General features: G+C 32.2%; 1 protein-coding gene across 1 annotated transcript; it reads right to left on the reverse strand.

The window, feature by feature from the left end:
* Nucleotides 1-4621: 4621 nt before the first annotated feature.
* Nucleotides 4622-8876, reverse strand: LOC112782496 (polyadenylate-binding protein-interacting protein 12). Its single transcript, XM_025824903.3, has 12 exons — nt 8370-8876; nt 8172-8220; nt 7415-8077; nt 7201-7311; nt 7054-7098; nt 6874-6946; nt 6681-6793; nt 6509-6568; nt 6346-6393; nt 6165-6233; nt 5141-5202; nt 4622-5023 (listed from the first exon to the last, which is right to left on the reverse strand). Exons 3-12 carry the CDS (start codon nt 7976-7978, stop codon nt 4966-4968), a joined length of 1203 nt encoding a protein of 400 aa, XP_025680688.1. The 5' UTR covers nt 7979-8077; nt 8172-8220; nt 8370-8876; the 3' UTR covers nt 4622-4965.
* Nucleotides 8877-14158: the final 5282 nt, after the last annotated feature.

Genomic DNA, 14158 nt, shown 5'->3' on the forward strand with positions numbered 1-14158 from the left:
AAGAACTGCCTAAGAAGAAACAATAACCTGTTAAAGATCGCCGAGTGTCAGGACATCCGGCCCAATCAGAGTCACTGAAGCCGAGAAGCTGAATTTCTGATTCCCTTGGAAAGAAAAGTCCTTTGCCGGGACTAGTTTTCAAATATCGTAACACATGCTTGGCAGCTTGAAGATGAGATTCAGTAGGAGATGCCATGAATTGACTTAATTGTTGAGTGGCATACATGATGTCCGGTCGAGTAGTGGTGAGATAGATAAGACGGCCAACCAAACGACGATATACAAAAGGGTCGGATAGCAAGGGACTTTGGTCTTGATATAGTCTTGTGGTACTATCCATTGGAACAGAGGCAAGTTTAGCACCTAATAAACCAGAATCCTCCAAAAGATCAAGACAATATTTTCTTTGAGATAAGCAAATTCCCTTCTCTGATTGAGCAACTTCAATACCCAAAAAATATTTTAATGGGCCCAAGTCTTTAATTCGAAAGTGTTGGTGTAAAATAGACTTGATGGCAGCAAGTTCAGAAATAGAATTACCAGTGAGAACAATGTCGTCAACATAGACTAAAAGGATAGAAATTTGATCACCAATGAATTTGACAAATAAACTATAATCAGATGAGGTCTGCTGATATCCATGAGATAGCAAAAGATGAGAAAGTTTGTCATACCACATACGACTAGATTGTCGTAAACCATACAGTGACTTTAGTAGCTTACAGCATTGATTCGGTTGAGGAGATATAAATCCGGGTGGCAGAGTCATATAAACATCCTCAGAAAGATCCCCATGTAAGAAAGCATTATTGACATCCAACTGATGTATAGGCCAATGCTTCATAGAGGCCAATGCCAAAACTAATCTGATAGTGGCAGGCTTGACAACAGGGGAGAAAGTTTCTAAGAAATCAACACCTTCAGTTTGAGTGAACCCTTTAGCCACAAGGCGTGCTTTATATCGATCAACTGAACCATCAGGCTTGCGTTTGATGCGATAGACCCATTTACAGCCAACCGGCTTAACCCCTGCAGGGCAATCAACAAGACGCCAAGTTTTGTTTAGCTCAAGAGCATCCAACTCATCTTTCATAGCACTACGCCAATTAGAGTGTTGATTGGCGTCCTTAAAAGACTTTGGCTCAACGTCAGAATGTAGAGATAAAAGAAACCTTTTATGTGAAGATGAAAGAGAAGAAAAAGACATGACTGAAGATAAAGGATACTTGCACTTTGAGGGAGATTGATTTGTAGAGATGAGAGAGGAATTACACAAGTAATCAGAGAGATATGCTGGAGGTCGGTGAGGCCGGTCGGAATGACGAGGATGGGGTTGCTCAGGTGGTGAAGAAGGTGACGGGGGATGAGAAGGTGATGGTGGACTAGTGTCTAGTGTTGAAAGAGATTCGGTGGTCATGGGTTCAACTTGGTTAGGAAACGATAGTGAGGAAGAAGGAGAGGTTGTTGGAGAAAATAAAGAACTAGGTGGAATTGGGTCAATGGGTATAGGTGAGGGTTCAACTGGAAGACTAACTGAATCTTGTTTTTGAGAAGGTGTGTTTGGCAATGTTGGGCTAAGTGTCTGGAATTGGACATTTTTTGTGACTAAGGGCAAGATCTTTTCATAAAAAATTACGTTTCTAGAAATCTCAATTCTTTTATCTTCTAAAACATAAACAATATACCCTTTAAAACCAGATTGAAATCCAATAAATACAGCCTTTTTGGCTCTTGGATCAAATTTTGATCTATTTGCCATTTGGGTAGAAACAAAACATAAGCATCCAAAAACTTTAATGTCATGATAATTTGGTGGAAGATTGAGTAAAATTTCAAATGGTGTTTTAAAATTAATTGCAGATGATGGAACTCTATTAAGTAAATAAACAGCATGTCTAACAGCATAAGACCAAAAAGATGATGGTAAATTAGATTGAAACATAAGAGCACGAGCTATATTCAAAATATGTTGATGCTTGCGTTCTACCCTTCCATTTTGTTGAGGAGTTTCAACACAACTACGTTGATGAATAATGCCCTTTGAAGCATAAAAATCAGGTAAAATAAATTCTGGTCCATTATCAGAACGAATAGTTTTGACTTTGGAGTTGAATTGTGTTTCAATTAAAGTAATAAAATTTTTTATTTGATTATGTACTTCTCCTTTTGATTTTAATAAAGTAACCCATGTAAAGCGGCTAAAATCATCAACAATAGTAAAAAAATATTTATGATTATGAATAGAATTTTGTCGAAACGGACCCCAAATATCAAAGTGTAATAAATCAAAACTTGCATTGGCTTTGTTAAAACTTTGAGAAAAAGAAAGTTTCTTTTGTTTAGAAAGATGACAAATGTCACAAGCCTCGTCATGATGCATAGAGATAAAAGGAAATTGTTTATGTAAATGATTAAGTCTTTGCCCAGAAAGGTGTCCTAAACGAAAATGCCATATATTGGAAGGTGTAATGGGTGGAGATTGAATGGAATTTATGGAGTGTGTAGTGGATGAATTTTTACCGAAATTGGGTTCAAAGACATATAATCCCTCTCTCATTCTGGCCAAATCAATTGTCCCCAAATTGTTGCTCTGTAGAGTGCAAGAAGAAGATGAAAAAGTGAGTTCACATATGAGTGCTGAAGTAATTTTTGAAACAGAGATAATATTAAAGTTGAAATGAGGTAAATAAAGAACATCATGAAGAACCAAGGATGGTGAAAATTGAACGATGCCTTTATAAGAAACAGTAGTTCGAGAACCATTTGGTAAATGAACAATAATAGGAGAAATTTGTGTGTAAGAAATAAACCAAGACAAATTTGATGCAATGTGATCTGTGGCACCAGAATCAATGATCCAAGTATTCAAGAATGAATCTCGATTTGAAGAATTGTTAACAGTAGAAAAGATATTGAAAGAACAAAGATAATGAGTAGTTGGACTTGGCATAAGTTCAAGTTGGTTTGAAGGACGAGCTTCTTCATTGAAAGGAAGTGCCATGAAAGAAAAGTGTTGGGCTGACGAAAGGTCCAAAAGAGACTCCGGATGAAGTTGCTGGTGTGCCCTTTCTCCTTGATCCATGGATGTCAGCAGAGCTCAAGAGGAGCTCTGATACCATAATAAAATTGTGAAAGAATAGAAAAATAAAAGAATTATGAAAGAAAAAGATGAAGAAATTTTATTGATTGTTGATTGAATGAATTGTAAACTATAAAGGTAAAACTAAGTATATATAGAGTATTGGCCTATGAAAGATAAAATTAGATAAAGATAAGATATAGATAAAGATAGAGATAACTATAAGATAAGATAAAGACTAAATTATAATTTAATTTGTGTATTCTGTTGGGCTGAATTTGTGGGCCGTGAGACGTCTTTATTGTTGTCATGGGCTAAGGTAGAAGAGTGGTTTAATACTAATAAAATTGAAAGGTATTTTTATCAACGTTTAATAATTTGAAAGTCTTTTTGGTAGTTTATACAAAAATAGGTTTTTCCATTATATAATTTTGCATAGGAGAAAAATGATTCAGGAACCATTCCACTTGATATACTTGTGAAATAAATCTATGGGGCCTTCCGATTTCGCAGCGTGTAAATTTGAAAAACAGAAAGAAGCTCAAATATAAAGGGCCAAAAATAAAATTGAATTGGGCAACGACTTTGTTATTATTGTGCAGACATAACAAAAAAAAGCTGACAAACAAATAAACCTAAATATCCATAAGGAAAAAAAAAACGCGCAAACAGTCACACACACATGAATAGTTGAATACACACTAGCAAAATCTTTTTTTTTTTTTTCCAATTTTAATTCGGAATTCTTGACTATGTTTTCTTGTATTTTGTTTTTAATAAAGAAAGCGTGAAAAGGCTTAAGTTATTCTTAGTTTCTTACGATACGACCTACCATTCAAGAACAGAGTACTCATGGTACGATAGGTGTATGGTTGGGTCGGGACTGAATTCATATACTCCAAAAGGGAAAGACGAAATAAATATATATTTATAAACAAGTCAATGGTACATGAATTGGTGACATTAATATATATTATAAGAAATAGATTTAATTTGTGTTAGTATAAGAAAAAAATTATACAAACATCCAATCATTTATTGTCATGAATATTATAACCTAATCGCCCACTATTTTATTATTCTAACAAACACATGCATAGCATAACAACTAAACTCGGAAAAGTAATCAAGAGTGGTGGTTTTAATAAAACGATAGAGAATCATTCCAAACCAGAAAAATAAGGTGGCTTCCTCATGACACGGAATCTAATCCTCCACCTACCAAGTGGTTGGTAGAAGAAAATATGCCCAGAAAAACACAACACTAATAGCATCCAATGCTTGGTAAAAAAAAAAATACAACACTACAAGTGAGAGTTTTGATGATAGTTTTGGGTTAGGCTACGCAACATGACAATATTAGTAGATGGCCATGTTACGGTAATATCAAGAAGGAACAAACAAAGCAAAAGGGTGAGATTCCAATTTTGGCACAAGAAAACAACATCAAACTATACCAAATGCAATAGACAATTAACCGCTACTTAATATGCCATACCATAGGTTTAAATAAAAAGATCATAACCAAATAAACAGCTCATGTTGAACCAAGGCTTTGTAACAAGTTTCTATTTAAATAGTAAATTCCGGATGTTAGGAAACATCCAAACCATAAAGTTTGCACGTTGCCAGGTCAACACAACACATTGTGCATCATAAATTAACCCATCAAGATCCTCGAGTGCCATCGAAGTATCGAACTCTACATATGCTAAGGAAATAAAAACCCGGGGGGAACACAGATACCATTACTGCAAGACTCGAGGACAGAAAGTGTTTTGACTAAATGCCAACGGGTACCTTACGACATATCTGTTTCTATGTATGTATATATGTAAATATTATCTCAGAACAGCAATCAACCCCAGAAACATTTTAAGGATGATTCAGTGCATAGCAGTGCGTGGAGCACGGGAACGGACTGGTGTCTTCGATGGACTTACCCTGCATACAGAAAAATAATAATTGTTTAAGGAAGAGTTGAAGACTTCATTTCATAGTGTTTCTTTTTTCTATTTATTCTAACTACAGTTGAAATCTGGAGGAGTATGCCAATCCAACCTTATAGGCAGTGCACCCAAAATCACACCACTGCAGCTCAGAGCTGCTATTGCACTCTCAGCCTGCAAGAAAGAGGCAAACAAATTCATCAGACCAAGAAACCATAGGGCGACAAAATAATTGGGAGAATATAGACAATTTATCATATCAAGGGAGCATTTGGTTGGAGGGTTAAAAATGTTGAGAAAATTTTCATGGAGGTCCACAAGTAAATATCCACAATAATTTCCAGCCCATTTTTACCTTCAAACCAAGCATACCATAAAAAAAAGAAAAAGAACTTGAAACTAAAATGGAGACAGAACACACAATTTAAAGGTAAAAAGAAGCAACATCTCTCAACCACATGAGGCATCACAGTACATGTTAGGAGTGAGAAGTAATCGAGAACCAACATTATTTAATATTTATCCACTTCAACTTCCAAAGGTGGAAAATCATGCTCAAATACCAGATCAAAGACTCCCGTAAACCACTTGGGACTTTCCCGGTACACACCAATTTACCAACCCCACCCTTTGTCCCTCTAGTTGCTCTAGTTACACCTCAGAGCAGCTATGTCGAATGGATGACAAATCAAATGGAGTGGATCCCACCTCCATGTTACACTTTAATAATAGCAAGGAATTGAGGGACGAGCAACAAAGGAACTTCTTAAGACCCTGACTACAGCAGGATAAATTAATCACTTTTACTTTGTTTGAACAAATTTACCATTACAACCTAATTTTCACAGCACTAAGTTCACAGGTTGGCTATACTTCAATTTGCAAACGATTTCATTGATTGGCATGCTCAAATATTTATTTTTTTAACAAATGATTATGATAGAAAGATCCAAATGCTCCCAAAGAAGCTATCAACAAGACACGACTACTGTGGAATGTAACAATAATTAGTAAGAACAGAATGGAACTCTTTAAATAGCAGTAAAGTCAGATGCATAGCTCAGAGATGGGAAATTCAGAATTAGGTGAATATTAACTGACTCGGATGAAAATAAGAAAGACAAATGAATTATTACCAGTGCAAACTCAACGAATGCAATTCGAGTTGAATGATGGTAATCTCCAAGAAGCCTCAAGCGGTGAACCTGTATTCAACCAACAAAAAACTCTTAAGCAATGGACCTAGAGAACTATATAATAATATATTTCAATTCAACTAACAAATGTACATTTCCTGGTCCATGAACAGTTACTAACCTCTCCACATATAGATTCAAAGAAGCTTTTGACATCTGCTTGAGTGAGCTGTAACAGAAACAAGAAAGGAAAGTTAGGAATTATGAGCCATATTTGCTGCAACCTGCAAAACAGACATTAGAAAACGAAACTAATATATCCTACGAAAGGGTCAGATCACCACCTTCTTGTCGATATTTGTGCAATAGATTGTTCTTGAGCACATCTCTCGTTCATCTTCAGACTGAGAATAAATCATCGTTAGAAATGTAGAACCGAAAAGAATATATCAATCATCTTCTAGAAAATATCTTATGTGAGCCCATGTGGGATAAAGAAAAAAAGAAAGAATTTACCCTGGGCAAAAATGTTGGGTTGACAGGTGCAATGGCAGTTTTTGAAGGTAGCACTCTAAGTGGATAATATCCGAGCATAGTTCCAGATAGGCTCAAAGCAGCCCTTGCACCATCTGCAGCAATAATAGCATTAGTACGGCAAAATGTTAATAACTAGAGCATACAGACATCATTTATTAAGTTGAACCGTTACCTTCATCCGTAAACTCAATGAAAGCAAACCGAAGAATAGAATTGGGATCCCCGCATACGCGGCAGTCAACGACCTATATTCATGAAAAAGGAGTTCATTTAAAAAGTAATCACAAGGTCAAATGTCATTAAGAAGCACATGTCGCAACTCGCAAGCAAACAAAATGTCAAGGTTTCCTACCTGGCCACAGTTAAGAAAGAGAGCTGCCAGCTGCTCTTCGGTAACCTAGATACCAACATAAAAAACCACCTTCCAAGTGAATACACATTGCATTCTTTGCAAGTTAGCTGAAATGATAAAATCCATAAGACAACTAAAAACATGTACCAGCTGATCAATGTCAGACACATAAACAGTCCTCCTAATCATCTCTTCCCTTTTCTCCATATCCATCTTATTATTCGCTCTACGCTTCCCTTGACTATAGCCATTCTTCCTCTGCAACAAGCAATTATTGTATCAATAAAAATTCAAGGCACAAGTTAAAAGATAATATTCCACCATTGGATAAATTAAAAACAAATTTCTTCCAAGTTCATACCCTTCTGTTAGTCTGGCCATTAGCATTGCCATAATTATTGTGGAGCACAAAATTGTTGGCGAATCCAAAACCAGCAGCACCACCAGGACCAGCCAAGTAACCGTGACTGTTGGCGAGCGACGGCGGCACAAACTCCTCAGCCATGGGGTTCAACTTTGACAGAAGCTCCTCCAAATCCCTCATCTCCCTCTTATAACTCTCACCACAGTTCTCCCCATTCCTTACCGCATTAATCCCAACATACCCATCATTGTTGACCACCATCTGTTGACCCTGGACACCGTTTCCATCAAACCCATTTCGAATCTGACCCACCTGAGCCTTGTAATTACCGTTAGGGACTGACACAACAGTGTTTGCACCTCTATCTTGGTTGAATACACCGTTCAGATTCTGATCACCACCACCACCGTTGACAGCACCTCCACCTCCGCCGCCGCCGCCGCCGCCGCCGGACCTTGCCTTTGATTTCTCCATCTCAGTGGTGTCCGATGAGACAACACTGTTGTCCAAATTTTGACTGGAAGAACCGATTTTGGCCCCAGCATTCTCAGCAACAGCCATGATCACGGAAAAAAGAAGACGCACACACACCCCCAACCCACTTCCCTAGATGTAAAAAAGCTTCCTCCTTTTTTTCAGCTTTCAGGTTTATCAGTGAATCTGTGTCCCCCAACAAAAAAAAAACTATACTAAACTAACAACAAGAGAAAGAGAGAGAGAAATGAAACATAAGAGCATGTTAGGGAAGACGTACCTGGGTTTTAATGTAACAAATTTTCCATTGACATAAGATCAAGCTGATCCTGAAGATCGTCAAAAATAGAGGTTACTTTAAAACCCCACAAAGGGAGAAAAATAAATAAAATATGTATATATGGAAAGAGAGAGAGAGAGAGAGAGAGAGAGATTGGTGAAAAAGAGATAGAGAAAAAGGTTAAAGATATTATCTTACTAATTTATTTACTGAAGAAGAAGAAGGAGGAGGAGGAGGAAGAAGAAGAGGTGAGTGATGATTATTAGTGTTTGTTGGAGAGAGAGAGAGAGAGAGATGATTTATCTTCGGATCGTCCGTTTGAGGGTGCAGTGGGGGTTTGGGAGGTAGCTGGGGAAGCTGAGAAGAGAAAAAGAGAAAAAGAGAAGGTCCGAAATTAAATTGATAACGATGATGAAATGAGATGAGATGATCAACCAATGTATGTATCCAACAGAACAAAATGAATTGAACACAGCAACACCAACACCCTCATTGCTCATTAGTCATTACATTACATTACATTTTTTTCTTTTTTTATTTTATTTTAATTATATTACATATAACACCCAAATAAATTTACTTTCTTTTGCATCAATTTCCATTACTGCCCACCCCCCCCCCCCCCCAACATCTCTCTTTCTCTATCTCCTCTCTCCCTCCCCTCAATTTCTACATACATGTCATGGTCATGCCTTCCATAGCATCGCATCCGCCATCCACAAGGGACATATATATAAAAGAATATTAGGCTAAGGATGCATAGAGTTCAATATGAAAGAATATCAAGTTACTATAGTAAAAAATAAAAAATAAAAAATAAAAATAAATAATATTAGACCTAGTATAACAATCTTTATGTCTAGAGTAAAAATTAATTATTCACTTATAGTCTCTCACGTTTTAGATATAATAAAAGAAAAATCTTTTAAAATAAGTAAATAATAAATTAGTAAAAATTTTAATACAAAATATAATAAAAATTTAAGAAACTGATATTTTACTAGATATATAAAAAAAACTATAAAAATAAGAGAATTATATTATAAATATCTAAAAAAAATTAATATATATTTCTTTGATTGATTTAATAATTACTTACAAGACTTTAAAAGAGAGTTTTGTCCCTTAACAAAAATAAATACTACTTAAAAAATTAGTACAGATCAAATAATAAATTAAAATCACAATACTTTTTTAGAAAAAAGTTTAATTACTCTCTTAGTTCTTATAGTTTTACGAAATTTTTAATTAGGTTCATATACTTTTTTTTTCTTTTAATTGAGTCTTTGGACTAATTTTTTTTTAATTGAGTCCCTATATTTTTTTTCTTTTATTTGGGTCTCAGCACCAAATTTTTTTTAGTTAGGTCCCTATAAAATTAAGTCAATTACTGCTAAGAGGGACCTAATTAAAAAAAATTAGTGCAATAACCCAATTAAAAGAAAAAAAAGTATAAAAATATAATTAAAAATTTTAAAAAACTATAAAGACCAACAAAATAATTAAACCTTAAAAAAATTATAAAACTACAAATTGTCCAAGACTGGAAATTAGAAATTACCCTTTATAAGGATAGTAGTTTGGAAGGCAATGTAAATAAAAAAAGTCTTAGAAAAAGCATAATTATATTAATACGATTTTAGATGATATGAAAAATCAGTTATAAAGAATTAAACATAGACATAAATAAAATAAACTCGTAAAAAAATCTATATACAAATTTTAAAGTCTTGACATAATCAAGCATAGAATAAAACTTAAAATAATAAATTAGGAAAAGACGACTATCAACACAATATGTTTACAGGTTAATAAAATGTCCTTCAAAAATCAAAATTATTCAAAACTCAGAAATTACTATCTATGACCAATTCCAGCAAATATAAGTCTTGAGAAAAAGATACAATTAGTATATAATAGTTTTACCAGTTCTAATTTAGTAGAATAAAATTTAAATCGATTAAGTGAACAAATTATTTTAGATCTAATGTGTAATATAACGATGGTGGCAACCATTTGTAAATTAAAATGAGTTAGTAATAGAGAAGTTATCGTATTGATAACTCAATGATTCACAAGACAATTAAAAAAAATGGTGAGATAAATTTTTCATTTTACAAGAAAAATAGTTAATCCTTAATAGTGTCGGTTACAGGATGTTACAACAACCTTGATAATTACAATCATAAAAATTTTTTTAGGAGAACCAAACATTTTTAAAGATAAAATAAAAATTCAGTTAATAAATAGTATAAATAGTATCAAGACATTTTTATAAATAGTCTTACTCAAGACATTTTTATAAACATTTCTAATTATAAATAGTATCAAGACATTTTTATATTTAAAATCATAATGAGAGATGATGAATCAGTTCTTTTTTAGAAAGAAAGATTTATAATAGTCTTACTCAAAATTTTTTAAGATAAAGTATTATATAACAGTTTTGCCCAAATTTTTTGAAGATAAAGTATTACAGAGATTACAATCCCTATTTGGTATTTAAATACCATACAAAGGATTAATATTTGGATAAATACATAATATAATAGTACAAATAGGAGTAACAATATGTACGAATACTAGGCTGCAAAAAAAAATTAAGAAAAAAAATGCTAGTAACAAACAAGAACTAGAAAATTTTTGCCAGCAATATGATATTGCTACAGAAAAGGCACCCAATAATCAAAAGTAAATTATTAAAAAAAGAAATAATAAGAAAAATGACAATAAATATCAATATCAAGAACTATATAAGGTATAATATAAATATATGTACAAAGTCAAAAGAAAATTATAAAAAAAAAAACAAAAATATAATAATAAAAAATAAAAAAATAAAAATAAAATAATTAAAAAAGGTGCAAAGAATAAAAAATAAATAATCTGTTAAAAATATAAAAAATTAGATCATTATGCAAATAACTACAAAATAAAAAAATATATAAATAAAATTAGTAATGAAGAAGTAAGATAAGCACTAATAGCTATATTAACCGATAACAAATCAGAAATAGAAATAGAGTCTAAATATTCACAAAATGATTTAAATAATTTTACATAACAACTAGATATAAATTCTTGTTCAAGTTTATCAGAATCAGAGGATGAATATTATTTAGAACCAAAAATATGTTGTTATAATAACTGTGTAAAATCTGTTAATATATGATCACAAGAAATCAGTTCGAGCCTATTAATATATTAACTATGAAATAGACAGGTATACTAATATCTATAATAGATAAGTTAAAAGATTCTCCACTAAAAGATGTATTTATATTACAATTAAATGATTTAGTTAGAAAAAAAAAGAAGAAATTAAAGAGTAAGTGAGGCCAATAGAGATAAAAAAAAAATATACAATAAGTTTAAAATTTTCAAGAACAAAACTTTTTTAAAACTTCTAAAAAAAATTAAAACAAGAAATCTCTAAGTTAAAGTACATAACAAGATATTTTTCTTAATTACAAGATATTAAAATTACAGGGAGAGAATATAATAAAAGCACAAAAAATAATAAAGAGCAACTAGAATTAATAAAAGACGAGGAGGAGATTGTGAATTAATAAAATACTGAATTTGAATTAATGAGTTAACGTTATTAGTTAGTCAAAAATGATATATTCCTGTACTCATCATTATTGGAGCAGAAAAAATTGAATTCAAAGCTATAGCAGATTTAGGAGTAGATGTAAAATATATACAAGAGAGACTAATACCTATTAAATATTAGAATAAAGTATCGTTTTTATTCCCAACGTTTAGGATAAGTCTTATTTGTGTTCTTAACGTTTAAATCGTCCTATTTGTATCCTTAACATTTATAAAAGTGATTTAATATTATCATACTATCAATTATACTAACAAATCAGATTATATTTTTCAATTTTTCTCACTTGGATGTATTCATTCTCAATTAGGTCTCACTTGGATGTATTCGATTTTAATATTATACCCACTATTTGTGTTTAGATTCAATTATGTCCCTAGAAAAGTGAATTATGTAAATGTTGTAGGAATTAGTTTCAACATTTGATGATACGTGCTTCAAATGTTCGTGATATGAAGAGTTCAAGAGTTATTTAGAAGATATTTTAGTTTACATTTTTAGAATATTTTATTTAATGTATTTTGATTTTGTTTATTTAATTACTAGATTGGGCCTTATGTTTATGGGCTTTAGGGTTTTCTTTGTTTTAACCTAATAAGAGGTTATAAATACCTCCTTAGCTATTGTAGTCGTAGTATAGAATTTTTAGAGGTTTGAAAACCCCTTTTTGGTTTCGTGATGAAACCATGGTGTGGACAATTGAGGTTGAGGAGTCCCTCTCTTGTTACATCGGAGAATTGAATAGAAGGTTGAGGAGTCCCTTCGATTCAATTTCCAAACTATGGCGTTGACAAGTTAGGTTGAGGAGTCCCTTTCTTGTTGCGTCAAGAAATTGGGTAGAAAGTAGAGTGATTCTCTTTGTACTCAATTTCAACTTATCTTTTTTGTTCCTATTTTAATTTCAATGTATCTTTTTATTCAGTTTGAATCCTTATTTTCTTATTTATCTTTTATTTCCGTATCATTTGGTATCAGAGCTCAGGTATTAGATTAATTCTTATTAATCTATATTTGTTCTTCTTTTATCATAAAAAAAAAGAGTCCAATGTTTGTCGCGTCTTTCATTTTGTTCTTGTGTTCTTGTTTTTGTTTGTGTTTCATTATTTAAAAAAAAAAAGAAGAAGAATAAAGTGAAAAAAAAAACAAAAAAAAAAAAGAAAAAACCAAAAAAAAAAAAAGAAATTATCTTCCTTATAATTATTGTCCTTTTCATATATTATTTTTTTTTCACCTACAAGATTCGAGGACGAATCTTTTTTGAAGAGGAGGAGAATGATACGTGCTTCAAATGTTCGTGATATGAAGAGTTCAAGAGTTATTTAGAAGATATTTTAGTTTACATTTTTAGAATATTTTATTTAATGTATTTTGATTTTGTTTATTTAATTACTAGATTGGGCCTTATGTTTATGGGCTTTAGGGTTTTCTTTGTTTTAACCTAATAAGAGGTTATAAATACCTCCTTAGCTATTGTAGTCGTAGTATAGAATTTTTAGAGGTTTGAAAACCCCTTTTTGGTTTCGTGATGAAATCATGGTATGGACAATTGAGGTTGAGGAGTCCCTCTCTTGTTACATCGGGGAATTGAATAGAAGGTTGAGGAGTCCCTTCGATTCAATTTCCAAACTATGGCGTTGATAAGTTAGGTTGAGGAGTCCTTTTCTTGTTGCGTCAAGAAATTGGGTAGAAAGTAGAGTGATTCTCTTTGTACTCAATTTCAACTTATCTTTTTTGTTCCTATTTTAATTTCAATGTATCTTTTTATTCAGTTTGAATCCTTATTTTCTTATTTATCTTTTATTTCCGTATCATTTGATGAGCTATTTTTCGGAGTAGATAATCGATTCTATCCCAGACATTTGTATTCTAACTTCAAGAAGAGATTTTTAAAACTCAAACTAAAGCGCTCATGATGTGTAATTGACGGTAGGATAATGTTGAATCACTTTTACAAACGTTAGGGATACAAATAGGACGATTTAAACGTTAGGGACACAAATAAGATTTACCCCAAATGTTGGGGACAAAAACGATACTTTACTCTAAATATTATGAAAAGATTATCGAAACAATTTCAAAGTAAAAAATGACAAAATGACTATAAATTATAAAATTTTTAAAGTAAAAGCTTGTAAAATAAAGTATGTTTTTTAACTATCTTTTTTTCTAGCCAAAAGAATATCTAAATAAGTTATATTGTATAATCATTTCACTCTCTTGTTCTATTCTTTCAAAGTAGATAGAAAAGGGATAACTACTTATTGTATACTGAAAGTTCCAGAAGGTTTAGAGAAGGAGGATTGAATCTATGATCTTCTTTAACTTTGAATAATTAAGCCTTAAACACAGAATTTTGAACTTGATTTCTATTTGG

Source organism: Arachis hypogaea, chromosome 20 (assembly GCF_003086295.3).
Source record: "Arachis hypogaea cultivar Tifrunner chromosome 20, arahy.Tifrunner.gnm2.J5K5, whole genome shotgun sequence".
In the NCBI taxonomy this organism is placed as follows: domain Eukaryota; kingdom Viridiplantae; phylum Streptophyta; class Magnoliopsida; order Fabales; family Fabaceae; genus Arachis; species Arachis hypogaea.